Source organism: Candoia aspera, chromosome 2 (genome assembly GCF_035149785.1).
Source record: "Candoia aspera isolate rCanAsp1 chromosome 2, rCanAsp1.hap2, whole genome shotgun sequence".
NCBI classification, from domain to species: Eukaryota; Metazoa; Chordata; class Lepidosauria; order Squamata; family Boidae; genus Candoia; species Candoia aspera.
The window spans coordinates 198,388,275-198,403,163 of record NC_086154.1 but is presented as its reverse complement, the minus strand read 5'-3'; the positions used below and the strand labels follow the sequence as shown (position 1 = coordinate 198,403,163).

General features: G+C 39.8%; 1 protein-coding gene across 1 annotated transcript in view; it reads right to left on the bottom strand.

Moving 5' to 3' along the window:
- VPS13A (vacuolar protein sorting 13 homolog A) overlaps positions 1-1,833 on the bottom strand; it is a 140,214-nt gene extending 138,381 nt beyond the window's left edge. The window contains exon 1 of the mRNA XM_063295163.1: positions 1,552-1,833. Within this exon, the coding sequence (XP_063151233.1) occupies positions 1,552-1,651 (100 nt within the window). The 5' untranslated portion in view covers positions 1,652-1,833. The remainder of the gene's footprint in view (positions 1-1,551) is intronic.
- Between the last annotated feature and the right edge of the window lie 13,056 nt (positions 1,834-14,889).

Here is a 14,889-nt window from a genome sequence, read left to right as displayed (position 1 = left end):
GATCTGCAGCATTAGCAAATAAAATAACTTTTAAAGCACTCATGTCATGCTTAAATTACATCTGCTCAATATATATACATTGTATGAAGAATATACTCATTTCAAGTGCAGTCAAATCAAACACTAGCTTTCTAAGAAATATTTACAAATCATAATGGAAATATGTAGAAGTAATCTTCAATATTTTGGATCAACTAGTCATAGCATGTGTTTCCTATTCCTTTTGTTAATTATTTTAGATCAAAAAAGGGGAAGTTGATAAAACCAATGGCCTACCCTCAAAAAACATTTCACTCATCTATGGATTATCAACCAAAGGCCAGATCTGTTCACCAATACAAACTATTCACCAATTCCAAGGTATTCATATCTCAAAATGGCATTTAATATGTTCAGAGATTTATACAGATATATTCCATCTTGTATGCACTACTTAAAGCACCTGACCATGTTAAAACTCCATCTAGTTAACTTGGAAGTCTTGTATAGATCACCTTGAGTTCCATGACAGCAGATATAATCTGATTGAAAACAAGTAACTCAAATTGTAGGGAGGTATTGGGTGTAATACACCCAAATAAAAATGGTTATCATTATTCTTGAATGACAATCAATAAAAAGAATTGTCACAGCCACAAAACAATTGACAAGATTTTCTGTCCTGGTGTCTGCACTCTGGAACAGTATTCCCACCCCACCTCTGCAGAAGATTTGTAGGCTCCCACCCTACAAGAATCTGAAAATCTTTGAAAACATGGCTTTGCTCCCAGGGCTGGGGTTTGATTATCTGGTGGCTTTTTGTAAGGGAATGTGTATATTTACTCCGGTGGCACATAGTTTTTCTTTTTTTGTTTTCTTTAATTATGTAATACCAAGGGTCATTGGGGAGTCAGGCAACCTTCTGAATTTAATTAATAAATAAATAAGCAAGCAAGCAAATGCGTATCAGCGAAGCAGATATGATTTGTTCATACAGTCCTGGGTTCCCACACCCACCGCAAAAACTGACCTACACAGAATGAGTCGTACAGTACACTAAAAACATCGTTTTTACACCTTGCTTAACACAGCTGCTTTTTGTTGCTGCCACAATGGCCCTATTATTCTAGAGCAAACTCGAAGGGGCCTTTGTTCTACCCTAGTCTCCCCTTGAAGAAAATAACTTCCAAAAAAGAGCAAAAACCAGAGAAGGCAAGGCACGACACGTGACAAGGCCTGGAGGTGCAAGAAGGAAAGGAACTCCAAGCAATTCAGCGAGACCGCCCGCAGGGCTCTGAGGAGACCTCGCTCGTCCCAGTGAGAAGGGAGTTTGTCCCGGGTCCTCGTCTCTTGTGCAGGACCGCTCTCGCTTTCTCGCACCGACACAAACACGCGGGCGGGCCGGCGGGCGAGCGAGCACGCGCACCAGAAGGCTAGCAGCCGTGCCATGCGAAGGGGAGGAGCCCGGCCACCACCTCCTAAAGAGAAAGGGGCTTTTCGAGCGAGGGGGCTGCTGCCGGACGAGCCCGAGCCCAGCTAAACCGGCCGGGGCCAGCCTGGCCTCTGGCTTACCTCCCCAAATGCCCAGCTGGAGCTGGGAACTATCCAGGTTCACCACATAATCGCCCAGGAACCGGTTCAGAACGTCCACGACCACCGATTCGAAGACCATCCTCGAAAGCGGCGGACTCGGTTGCTCCCCTTTCCGCCAGTTCTAGCGTCGCCCGGCGACAAAACGCCACCCTCCGGGAAGTCCCTGCTCCCGCCTGTCAGTCACCCTCTCCAACAGGGTGGCGCCCGGCCCCAAGCTGGCTCGGCGTGTTGTTCTGTACTCTACTCCGACTCGCCTAGCTTACTGCGCAGGCGTGGAAGGGACGTGAGACCGAAACCGGGAGCCCTTCCCCGCACGGCTTGAGAAGGTGGCTCTCGCCTGACCAGAAAGCTGCGGTACAGCGCCAGAAAGACTCGCGTCTCGCGCGCGCCCTGGCAGCGAGGGCTGTGCTCTTCGTCGCGCGAGACTGTGGCGGTTAAACTGTTCCTCCACCTACGACAGGGGCAGCCATGAACCCTAAACCTAGTGATGGATTCCCCTTCCATGATTCTCGAGTGCCTTGGCCCTTCCTTTTCCGCGGCCCGCTATTACTAATAAATGGCTGCGTGTTACAGCTTCAGAAGAGCCGGAGGTCCTGACCCACCAGACACGCACGCACAGAGACCCTTGGCTGGTCTGTCATGCTGTAGAAACCGAGTTGCTGCCTCCATAAATTGGATGGGAAGCTGCTCTGGATATGATTCTAAGGGAAAATAGTCACTACTTCTCTTGAGTTACCTTTTATGTACATAGGATTGCACAGTGTACAGAAGAAGTGGATTGTAATCCTTTAATGCTGGGGCAGGGCATGATTTTGTAGTTACCGAAGTAAGCTTTTTCTCTATTATTACTATAGTTAATAGGATTTTTAAAAACTACGTGGATTAATAATAAAGAACCTTAAACTTGGCAGCGGCTGGAAATCCTCTAGAAAATGCATTTTAAATCAGTAATATTACCAAAGATTAGCTGGCTGGCTGATATGCTGAAACAGGGAGGCACATTTTATTCAGAATAGTTTGCAGAATTGAGAAACCAATATTTGCTTTATCACCCGTTATTTTGGTAGTGAGGTCAGCAACCTATTGCGGGGAACGGAAATGTATTTGGGAAGTGTTGGGAGGCACTGGCACATCTCTCCACTGGTCACTGGTCATGCCAGACACCTCTGCAGCCTCTTGCAGCACTTCCCTGTCTGTAAGCACATTATATCCTGAGCTCCTTTCATAACCATAACCTCCATCCCTGGCTTATTTTTGACACCACCTTCTCTCCCATGTTTCCAAAAGTGTAGAAGTGAGGCAAGTGTATTTCCAGTATTTTATTTGGGGAAGTGGGATTCCATTTTAATAATATTCTGAAATGATATTGTTACCTGGAATTTTAGGCCTTATTATTAGCTTTTTAATAAAGGTGATACTAGTATTTTAGTATGGCATCCATGCCTTCTTTTGAAGTTCAAGAAACCATGTTTTCCTTTTACCCACAATCATTATTTTATGTGCAAAAACTAGACTTTTCACCAACCAAACAACAGAGAGCGTATTCTGAAAGTCCTTGAATACACTTGCAAGTTTTAAGAAAGATACAAACCCTGGTGGGAAAGGGAGTGACATAACTGATAAATTTGCCACTTGTGGAATGTTATCTGTAATCAATGTTTTATATTGTTTAATTCTCACATGTAATCAATGTATTTTATTGTTTGATTAGTTGCTTTCTGATATACCGCATATACCAAATGTATGTATCATTTGTTTCTGTACTGTATAAAAAAACTTGACCCATTTAATAAATGCTTTTCTGCTTTGCCTGAAGTATTTGTGATTCATGCTGTCTGGAGGGGGGAAAAGCCACTTTGCAAAGTTAGTCTCTCTTCCAATTCAGGAATTAAGTTTTTATCAGCTCCATGCCAAACTTGGGGTGCCTGAGTTTCTAGGCAGCAGTATCACTAGTGAACTTTACCTGCAGCTTGAGGACATTTCTACTCGGGAGCCTCTTGCATTTTGTCCAACATGAAGATTCTCTCCTCCCTTGTTTTGAGTGAATGGAGTCATGTGAAGAGAGACTGACACACCTACATTCAGAGACTGACTATGAACTACTGCTGACCTCCATGGTCTAGGTCATAAAGTATAGGGGGTCGGATTTTCCAGATAGGATGGCTGGATGGCTTTAAATTTAAATATGGCCCAGCTTGGTTCATATCCCTTGTCATGTATTCAGGCTACCTGGGAAAAAAATGCAAAGGCCAATTTGCCTGTCATGCCTGGAACATTAGAACAGCCTTCGGAAAGTTGCCAGGAGCTGGAAAGTTGGATCACCAGGTCCTGTGCACCAATCAGTTTTTCATTTGGCAATGCAGTGTGACATGAACAGGACCAGCAGCACTGAAGAGCCTCCACAGTGTGGTTTGGCAGGTGGTGATAGCCGAGGGAGACCTGATGGTAGCCACAGAAGAGCAGGTGGCAGTGACAGTTCGTTCCTAACAACAGCAGAGCTCCAGCAGCGCTTGGTTTCTGGCTTGGTTCCTGCAACTGCGATTTAGCTTTCCATGTGGGGTTGGCAGCCATTTTGTCACCTTCCTTCAGCCCCAAGTCTCCAAAAGACAGCACGGCAGCCATTATTGTGGTGTGCTTCTGACCCTTCCTTGTGCTATTTACATCTATAGGTAGCAGATAAGGACTTGAAGTTTATGGACTGGGGTTTTGGCAGCATGTTTTGCTTTGGTGGGGGATTATCTTCTTTTTCCATGTGGGTGCTATTGGGACTTTCCCTGGGGGAGAACCATCTGCTGGAAAATGAGTTCATTCATTTTCTGGTTCAAATGATTAATCTGGTAGTTGCTTAGATCTGATGCTGGGCTACTTGGTTTTGATACTGAAACAAGTTCAGTAGTCACTGACATGGCAAGAGGGTCAGTTGCCAACATCTGGATCTAGAAACTTGATATAAATTTTATCTCCTATTTATTGGAACTAAAGTAGTTGCTGAAATTACTGTCAGACTTCTCTTGACCAGCTAAGAAAGAAACTGCAAGAATAGACTTCCAAATACATAAAAACTCCACTAAGTAGGGTGCCCCAAACCTTATTAACCTTCCATAGAGCTGTAAAGACCTGACTTTTCTCCCATGCACAGGACCAAGATATTAAATGAGCCCATTCTCTTATGAAAGTGAGTGTTATACCCAATCTCAGCTATGAGCTGACAGTATTTTTTATATTGATTCTGTATTATATTTATCTTTGACTTAACTTTTTATCTTTATTGAACTCCACACGCAACTCACAAACCTGACCAAACTGAGTGGCTATGTTTATTTGGGCCTTCCAGATCCAGATGTTGACTTTCAATGGTTTGCAGTTCCCCATTTGAGACTTGTGTGCTGGGGTCTCTTGGACTCTCTGCTCCTGCTCAAAAAGCAGATGGAAGCTGGGGCCAAGGGGCCCTTTGCACAGGTACAATTACTGCACCAGTTCTGCCCTTTCCTGGATTGGGAAGCCCTTCGGACAGTCAGTCGCACCCTGGTCACTTCACAATTGGATTACTGTAAGGCACAGAATCTTCCAGGATCTTTTCAGAGGTCTATGTTTAGTGCATTTAAAAAAAAAAATCAGAATGTGATTTCAATGACGTTTTCATGCAGTCCATAAAAAGGAACTCTTTAAAAATAACTTAATTAGGACAACTTTAATTCTAAACACTCTACTATGTCCAAAGTTTTAGGAAGTCAATGATATATTGAGCATTGATTTTAGAATGTAGCTAAGAGTTGTAAGTTCTAATAATATACTCTTTTTTAAGATGGTCTAATAAGATGAGGAGATAGATTTCTATTTGTAGTAAGCAGCTTCTGTTCCAAAGCCAATGTGTAAATAGCTCAGGTTCCACAGCCAATGAACAGGTTCTATTAACTTCAATAAGGCCTATAAATGCAGATAAGGTTTAGGATTATAATTAAGACATATACATAGAATCTAAAACTTGGGCCCAGTGTTATATGTTTGTGAATGTGTATATATGAAGAAAGAAGAACTTCATGAATTACTTCTCTCTTGTATCTTCTATGTTTTGAAAAATATAATCTTCTATAGAAAGTTTATTCTTGTGCACAGAAAACTAGGACAAATAATAGCTAACAATTCAAGACTTGTGAAATGAATAAAGGTGGGTTATTAATATTATTAATATAATTAATATTAAAATTCACTTTCAGGAACTTCAAGTCAGGGCTTTCTTTGTCAGTATATAGCCCCATATTTTTAAGTCAGAATAATAAATTACTACCTTTTAAAATAAGAATGAATGTCCTACTGAATAAGAGACAAATTTATATTGAATACTAGGGCTATAATATCTTTATTAGAAATAACTTCTTGCTTTCTCTCCTTAACAAAAAAACACTTGGCACACAGTCATACATAGACCATATTATTCCTTTATGTTGCTATCATGGAAATAGGGGAAATTGCAGGGTCAGCTATGAAAAAGCTTTATTGACTTAGTTTGCATTGGGCATTCTTTAAAATAAAATCAAGGGAACATTGATTATTTCTTCCAGAATGAATATGAATATATTATCTCAGAGTATAACTGTCTGATCATGTGGAATTTGTGGCTTTGATCATTACTTTATGACTGCACTACTCTGAAGAACACTAAAACTACCTTGGGAAGAGTGATTTGAGGATAATTATGTATAGCTATAATGGGTTATATGTGTGCTTTTGCATTAATTTATTTCTCTGAGCAAGCTTTCACACAGTAGTGGAGCAGATGGGCAAGTTTTTTTTCCAGTGAAATGATAAATCCTTGTAATTAAAACCCACACAGTAAAGCAACTCACCTTGTCTTAAAACAATTAGCCAGGTAACTGATTTTAGCATGATTACAAGCTTCTCTAAAATGAGGAGAGAATGCAGACAGACATTAAAAAAGAAATGGAAAAGATGGTTTCTATCAACAGTAGAGACATGGCAGTTATCATTGATAGGAGAGATGAAATATATTTATTTTATGTATTTATTATTTATTAAATCAATTTATAGAGGTGTCCATTCAGCGTGTAACTCAGGAAGGCATACAAAATAATAATCAAAAGAGACATTAAAATATAATATAATTAATTAAAATTATTATACCAGGGTGTCAGTCCCACTAGGTACACCAGACCAAGAAATCAATTCTACAAGATGGCTAAAACTACTTTTATTAAGATTGGTTATAGTAACAGAATCTTGCAAGTCTGATTGTGCTCTACCTCCTTCCCTTTCTTTTAATTCAGTGAATTAGGAAGTTGTCTGTCAGCCTCTAATGAATGCTGTTTGTTGTGGACTTAAAATATTTGTCACCCATTGTCTCCCTAGTAATGGATCTTGCATATCTCCGTCAAGGTCATCTTCCTTACTCCCTACACAGGAATAACTTCAGGTAGCCTCAGTCAGAAACAATAAACAAAACCTGATTCTGTGCCTGGGTGGAAAAACAGGTCATCAAAAGGCAGAGACCGTTGGGGCCATTCACATCTTGGAGGGAATGCTGTTGTGCTACAGCAGGCACAGCAACAGAAAAAGTAATTGGAGACAGGTGGTCCTGCAAGTAGTGAGTCCCTATTTCAAGAAGGGCTTTATAGGTCACAGTCAGCACTTTAAATTACACCCAGAAGCATATTGGTAACCTTGTAAACCATAATTATTTGTGTTGCTGCATTCTGGACCAGCTGCAGGTTCTAAGTGGTCTTCAAAGACAGCCCCATGTGAAGTGCATTGCAGTAATCCAAACAAGAGGTAACAAAGGCATGAGTGAGAAGTAGAACCTAAAATCCAGGAATGGACATGACTAGTGCACATGATGGATTTGTACAACAGCCTTCTGAGCCATGGCAAGCAGGCAACCATGAATCCAGGAGGACTTCTAAATTCACATCAGATCTGTCTGGGTTACTGCAACTGCATCCAAAACCAAAATGCAAACTCTCTGGATACAAGTAGCTCCCAAATCCACAACTGCTTGTTCTTGCTAGGTTTGAGTCTTGAGTTTATTCTTCCCCATCCAAACCCCACAGCTTCCAAACAATGAGACAGAACCTCAAGAGCATCACTTGGCAGCCAAGGCTTCAGCTATATAACAGGGTCTCATCAGCATACTGATGATAACTAATCACATGCCAAGAGATGACCTCACCAAGCAGCCTCATGCAGATGTTAAACAGGGGACAAGAGAGAATTGAGCCCAGAGGCATTGCACAAAGGAAGCAGTTCCCCCCACCAACACTGATGTCAGCCCCACTAGGTATATCAGACCATGAAGCCAGTTTGGCCTCGTGGTTCAGGCAACGGGCTAGAAACCAGGAGACTGTGAGTTCTAGTCCCTCCTTAGGCATGAAAGCCAGCTGGGTGACCTTGGGCCAGTCACTCTCTCTCAGCCCAACTCACCTCACAGGGTTGTTGTTGTGGGGAAAATAGAAGGAGGAAGGAGTAATAAGTATGTTCCCTGCCTTGAGTTATTTATAAAAATAATAAAGTCGAGATAGAAAAAAAAAATCAAGTCCTCCACAGGAAGGCTAAACTACTTTTATTGAGATTGGATGCAACAACTGAATCTTGCAAGTCTGATTGTGTTGCACCTTCTCCTTGTTATACTTCAGTAAATTAGGGAGGTGTCTGAGCTGCTTCTGAACATTATCTGGATGTTCTGGACTTTAAAAATGCTTTGGCCCCTTTTGCATAGGCAATAGCACCTGCATATCTTCACAAAGGTCATCTTCTTTGCTTTCCACAACTGAGTAGAACCGACCCTGGAAGAAAGAAAACTATTGCAACGCTGTGCCCCCCACTCCCAACTTCCTGAGCCCGGCCAGAAGGATATTATGATTGATGGCATCATAGGCCATGGATAGAGAATGCCTTATTACAGGTCAACCTGACATTAAGCATCAACAGCCTGAGCCCAAGGCCATTGAGAGTCCAATGGTCAGGCATTGGGGTTGAACCCAGGGGCTGGAAGGTGAAACCTGTGTAAGACACTGGGTATACCTTTCCTGAGAGTAGCCCACCCCATCCATCACCATATTCCTCTCTGCCCATCACTGCTGAAATGTTACTGGCTGTCCCTTTCCTCCCATCCAACCATCTCCAAACCCTACCATCTATTCCACAGGTCCAAGGACCTATCAAACTCCCAGATACTAACCAACCACTGCCTAACCAGCTATAAACAATCCACTGTAGGGGTTTTTTTTATATAAGAATTTTATTAAGTTTCAAGCAAAGATAAAAGCTACAGAAAAACAAAAAACTACAAAGAAAGAAAAGAAAAAACTAAAAAAGTATAGAAACAGAAGAGAAAATTTTTCAAAATTACAAAAATAGGTGACTTCTGACTTTTAACAGCAAGGATATGCAGTATAACAATTTTCCATAACCAATCCCTTACTCTATATTATGCCTCAAGTCAAAGGTCTACAGAACGGTAGTGCACCCAATCATCCTCTACGGATCGGAATGCTGGCCAGCGACAGCAAAGCACGAGCAGGCCCTGCACGTGATGGAAATGCAAATGCTCCAATGGTGCCTTGGACTAACGCGATTCGACCACGCCATGAACGATGACGTCTGACGACTGGGAGTCACGCCAATCATGGCAAAACTGTGGAAAGGAAGGCTTAGATGGTATGGACACATCATACACAGCAAAGAAGACTCAGTGGCGAGAACAGCCATGCGCCTGGACTCTGGTGGCCGGCGGCCCCGCAATAGACCCAAGAAACGGTGGATGGACCATTAAGGAGGACACAGAATGCGCGAACGTCACCCCTGAAGATACCTTGAATCGAACCAAACGGATACGGATGTGCCGACAAGCAGACCCCATCATAGTGCGGGAAAAACGCTAAGAAGAAGAATCCCTTACTCTATATTAAATCAAAATCACGTTATTTCTATAAATCATTACATTGGCAGAGTATAAAAATAAATAAATACAGTTGCTCCCTCGCCTTATATTAAAAGAAATATATATATATACACACACACACACCCTTCCTAATCAACTTCCCCCATAAAGATAACATTTAATATTTCCTTCCTACTACTATTCTATACATTCCTGTCTACTATAATAAAGATCAAACTAAAAAAACATATAAATTGTCTGCCACTGTACTTGATAATACAACAATCTTATAATCTTAATCATATTAAACCCATTTTAAACCCCAAACCAGACATTTATTATTTTTTATTATAGCTTAATAATCTTAATCCAAATTGTTAAAGATAAATGAAATCAGCCAAACCCTAAAAGCAATCCAGATACATATTTTTAGACCCTTATCCCACTTCAAAATAAACCAGAGCATTTACATATCCTTACAAAGTACACAGAGCTTTTTTCTTTAAAAAATTGAACAGCCCAACTGCCCCCCTCAAAAACTCCGATTTTTCTTCAGGAGACCTCCCATACATAATAACCCCTTCTTTTCCATAGCATTCCATCAGAAGATCAGTTTCACTTATGGCTTGCAACTCACTCTCGCTCTTAATTTCTTCCACTTGACTATCCGATCTTCATCCAGCATTTCAACAGAAGTCCCAATCTCACTTTTAGAAGAGACATTTCTGTCATTATTAAATTCCTCAGTTTCATCCACAACATCCCCAACCAGACCACACATTTTAGACCTCATATTTTCCACAATGTCCTGAATGCCTTGCATAAAAACTTGTTAGGAATCAGAAAGAATCTGTTTAAAATCTTGTTGGAAGTCAGAGAAAGTCTGTTTAAAATCCTCCATGTCTCACAGAGTAGATTATGGCAACCCCTAGGAGCTTAACCAGAGAAAGTCAAAGATATGAAAGAATTCCGAAATGTGTTTACATAAGCAAAAGTGAGATATGCAGACAGTTCCCCAGGGAAAGTAGAAGCAGAAAACTGAAGGTTCAAAACAGCCAATTCAACATGTAGGAAAATGCTAATAACTTGAAATTTAGTATATAATAACTATATAACTATACTAATAATAAATAATAACAGGGAGACAATTATTTACTCTCAATCCTCCTTAATATTTGGATGGAAAACAAAGTCCAAAACTTTAAAAGAATTTTTTAAAAAATTGACCCCCAAAATAACGATAAGCACCAAGAGAACCCGCTTCTCCTTGCTGTAGAAAGCCTCTCTTAGGGTAAGCATACTTAAAAGAAATATAAATTGGGTGATTTAGAAATGGGGTGGCTGGTCTTAGTGTCCCTTTAAGGCTACAGCATGGCTTGGAGATGGTGACGTTCCAGCCTCCTGGCCAGCTCTTACCAGTCGAGCACAAATGCTGTTTGTGATCTTCTGGTTGCAAGCAGCCGTCCGGAGGACAGATGGGGTGATTCCAGGTGTTTTCCTTTTTCCAGAAAAACACTCCCGGGCTTCAGAAAAAAACTGCCTGAGCACAAAAATACTGCCACGTTGTCAGTTCTGCCCGCTGAGTCCATGGGCACAGCTGTTCAGTCCACCATGTCCCCACCAGAAGTCCAGTCCACTGTAGGTTTCTATGATCAATTTTCCATGTACCTAAAAAGTATACCAAATGCATCACTAAGGCTGGAGGTAGGATGAAAGTAGAGGCAAAGCATGGCTACTCTTATTATTGGCTTAAGTGCCATTTTTTCCCAATAGAACTGATTTTTTTTAGTTTTGATAGATTGGTCCCAATGGTCCTGATACCCACTAGTACTAAAAAAAAAAAAGCTGTCTCTCTTGGCCTCCCTCTTGACCAGTTGTTGTTTTTAGAATATAAACAAGCTTCTCAAATGATTAAGACCAGATTACTTGATATTGAACAACACAATGTATTTGTTTAATTTCACATCATATCAAGAAGCATTTAGAATACCCTAGATGGGAACCAAGTAGATATTTAATTACACTTATATCCCCTGCTCAACAGTGAGACTTTTAAAGAGCCAGATATGGTGTTTTACCTACAGCATGGTGGTGCTCAGTGGTAGATTAGCCAAAATTCCCTTCTCTAGAAGAAGTTGTCCTTGCAATTCAACTTTGATAGAAACTACGCAAAATGCTTTGTTGTACTGCTGAAATTATCACAATAGCTGTCAATCTCACATTTTTCCCTTACTGGAACAGGGAGAAATAAGGTATGATCATATAAGTTTTATCTTGCTTTCCTCTTATCAGATAACTGTATTATGCCCAGGGGCATTATGTTACATGCTATGTTATTCAAATTTTACACATGAATCTTTGCTGGGAAGGTTATTCCACTTTTATATGCTGATAATGCAGCTATCCTTTCATGAACACCTGTAGGTCTTAGGCATGTACTCAAAGTTTTCACCCATTTCTGCCAAGAGCAGTTACTGCTAACTCAAAAGATTTAAATGGGCCATTGAGGCGAAGGAAACTGAGTAGGTTAAATGCTGCAGGTAATTTGAGGTGTTCTCTAATCTACAGATGCCTGGAAGATGCACAGTAATCAAGCTGCTGCACAGGCACAAAGGAATTCAGCAGCTATTACCAAAAAAAAAAAAAAATGGACAAAGGATAGGGAATGCATGTAAGCAGCTCTGAAACTTTTTACAGTTAACCCTTGGCCCACATGCTGTATGGTGCTCAGTTGGGACCATTCCTTCACTATAAATCATTTGAAGCTATGCAAAATTTTTGTGAATTCTTTTTCAAGTGCCTAGATGTGCATCCAGTGCTGATGCTCAGACTGGAAGCAGAGCAACAAATACTGGAGGTGGAAGCATGGCTGTTTGTACCTATTGGCTCAAATGCCACTTTTTTACCTATCAGGACGGATTCCATTAGTCCAACAGACCAATTTCAATCTTCATTGCAACAACTAATCTTGCAATGGCTTGCCACTTGAGTAATTGCTTGTTTTGGAATACCCTCAGGCCAAAAGAATAATCAGAGAAAGGGTTCTAGATAAAGAATTCCAGGTTGAGGTCAGCCATATTCCAGCCCATATTAGAGCTCTCACACCTTATTCCAGATGGGAGCTGGGTAGATACTTGATTAGATTAGCCTTCTCTGCACAGCAGGCTTAATGTGTTACCCTTAAGTTCTTAATGGAAGATTTATCAAAGTCCTCATGTGTATGAGAACACTTTTGAGACCATCACACGTGTGCTTTTACACTGCCCCTATTATCAATGTAGTCGAGAAATTTTCTTCCTTTACTGACAAATGTTATAAGTCATAATGAAAGTTTTCTTCTTGATTTTCTCCTCTTAAATAAAGAACCATTTTATTACATAAAACATTGTTAGATTTTGCCTGGAAGCAATTAAAATTGGCTCTGAGCATAGATAAAATTACTGAGAAAATTCCTCTTTTTAATCTCTGTTTTTACATTATTCTTATGGCCTGCAGAGGCCCCACTTTAATCCATAGTCTTAGTATTAAGAATGTCTATAGAAAAATATTAGTGTTTTAACTTTATGGTATTGAGTCTGCAGTCCCAGCTTTTAGTAATCTTTGTTCTGTTATAAGTTTCAGTGTCATTACTGAAATGAGTGTAATGTTTCCTGATTTTATTTTATGCTGGTCTATGACGAAAATAAAGATTTGATTGATTGATTGATTCTTATGGTTTTAAATCTGTTTTTATTATGCTATATTATTGTAACGTCCTTTTGTCACCCAACTCTTTTTACTGTTCTTAACATTAATCAGATAAATCTCTGTCACATAAAGATTGACACACATAGAATGAGTTTAGTGTTTCTCCCATCTCTTCTCTGTATTAGTCTACATACAATACTGATTGAGCGATACATTTGGGTACAAATAGACACACAGACACACAGACCCAGAGTATAGTGATTAAGGAGCCTGATGTGGACTGGGAATTCCCAGACTCAAGTCCCCCAATCAATCAATATTTTATTATGGTCACAGACCAGAATTACAAATAAAATACAAATTTGTACAAATACGGATAAAAATGCATTAAAATAAATACACACACAGACACACGGACCCAGAGTATAGTGATTAAGAAGCCTGCTGTGGACTGGGAATTCCCAGACTCAAGCCCCCACTCAACTATGGCCAGTGCAGTGAAGCTACAACTAAGGGAGACTCCCTTATAAGCTGCCTTGACATCTCAGAGAAAAGGTAAGATATAAACACATTAAATGATGGTGATGATGATGATGATGATTCACACACATACAAACACATACATACCTGCTCATATACACCAGCATTGAAATGTGATAAAGACAGGATAAAGACAACTAAAAATCTCATAAATTAGTGCACCAGTAAATTTGAATACATAACTCAGTTGGAGAGAATTTAGAAAATAATCATCCATATTTAGAGAAATGGAAGATAATGCTTTTGAAGACCATTGTATATCATTCCAACAATTCATGTGCTCACTGTGCAATTATAATTATAGTACCAAAATTATAATAATTTAAATTATCTAATACTGTCAACGTTATGTTATTTGCATTTCAGTTATGTTATCAAATGAAGCTGTTGTGCATGATTGAATTGTGAAGCTACAAAACGTAAGTTTTCTGCTGAATGTGAACTGACAGATTTTATAAATTTGTTTCAGCAAGTGTTTCTAAACTCTATTCTGGGTAAATAACGTGTCTTGTTTTCCATAGCTTTTTAAAATGTACTTGTTCATTGCATGGCCAGAAGATGGCAGCATGTATTGAAAACTGAGTTATTTATGTCAATCATAAAAAAAACCCCAGCAACAACTCTGTCCTTTGTAATTCATGTAACTGCTTTTACAATTAAGAGCTACTCGCAAAAGTAATTTCCATTTGCATCACCAGTAACAAAATAGAAGGCTATCCAATATCAGACAGATTTGCCCATTATATTGTTAAGGTCCTGAACCAACAATGAATAATATATTCAAGTGAATTGTATAATTCCTAATATGATTCTTAATAATGCAAGACCACAGTTACATGCTGAATTGTAAACTTGTAATTAGCTAATTATTGCATGTTTAATAACAACTTGCCACAGAAAGTCAGGAGAAAAGTACGCACTGATTTTAATTTCTGAAGTGGTAACATGTAGTGTGACGCTTAGGGTAATATGTAAACTCAACCACAGGTTTAAGGATTTTTTTTGCTCCTTGACAACTCCAAAGAAAGATTGACCTAATTTATATGGGAATTTAGTACTACAGTCATAAAAGTTAAGGAACCAATTTTACTCCTTAACCACCCCTAAGCCACCCAAAATAAAAAAAATCCAAAAAATATTGGCCCAGTACATGGCAGGGGATTCTAGAGGGCACACAACACAGTTTAGAAATTATG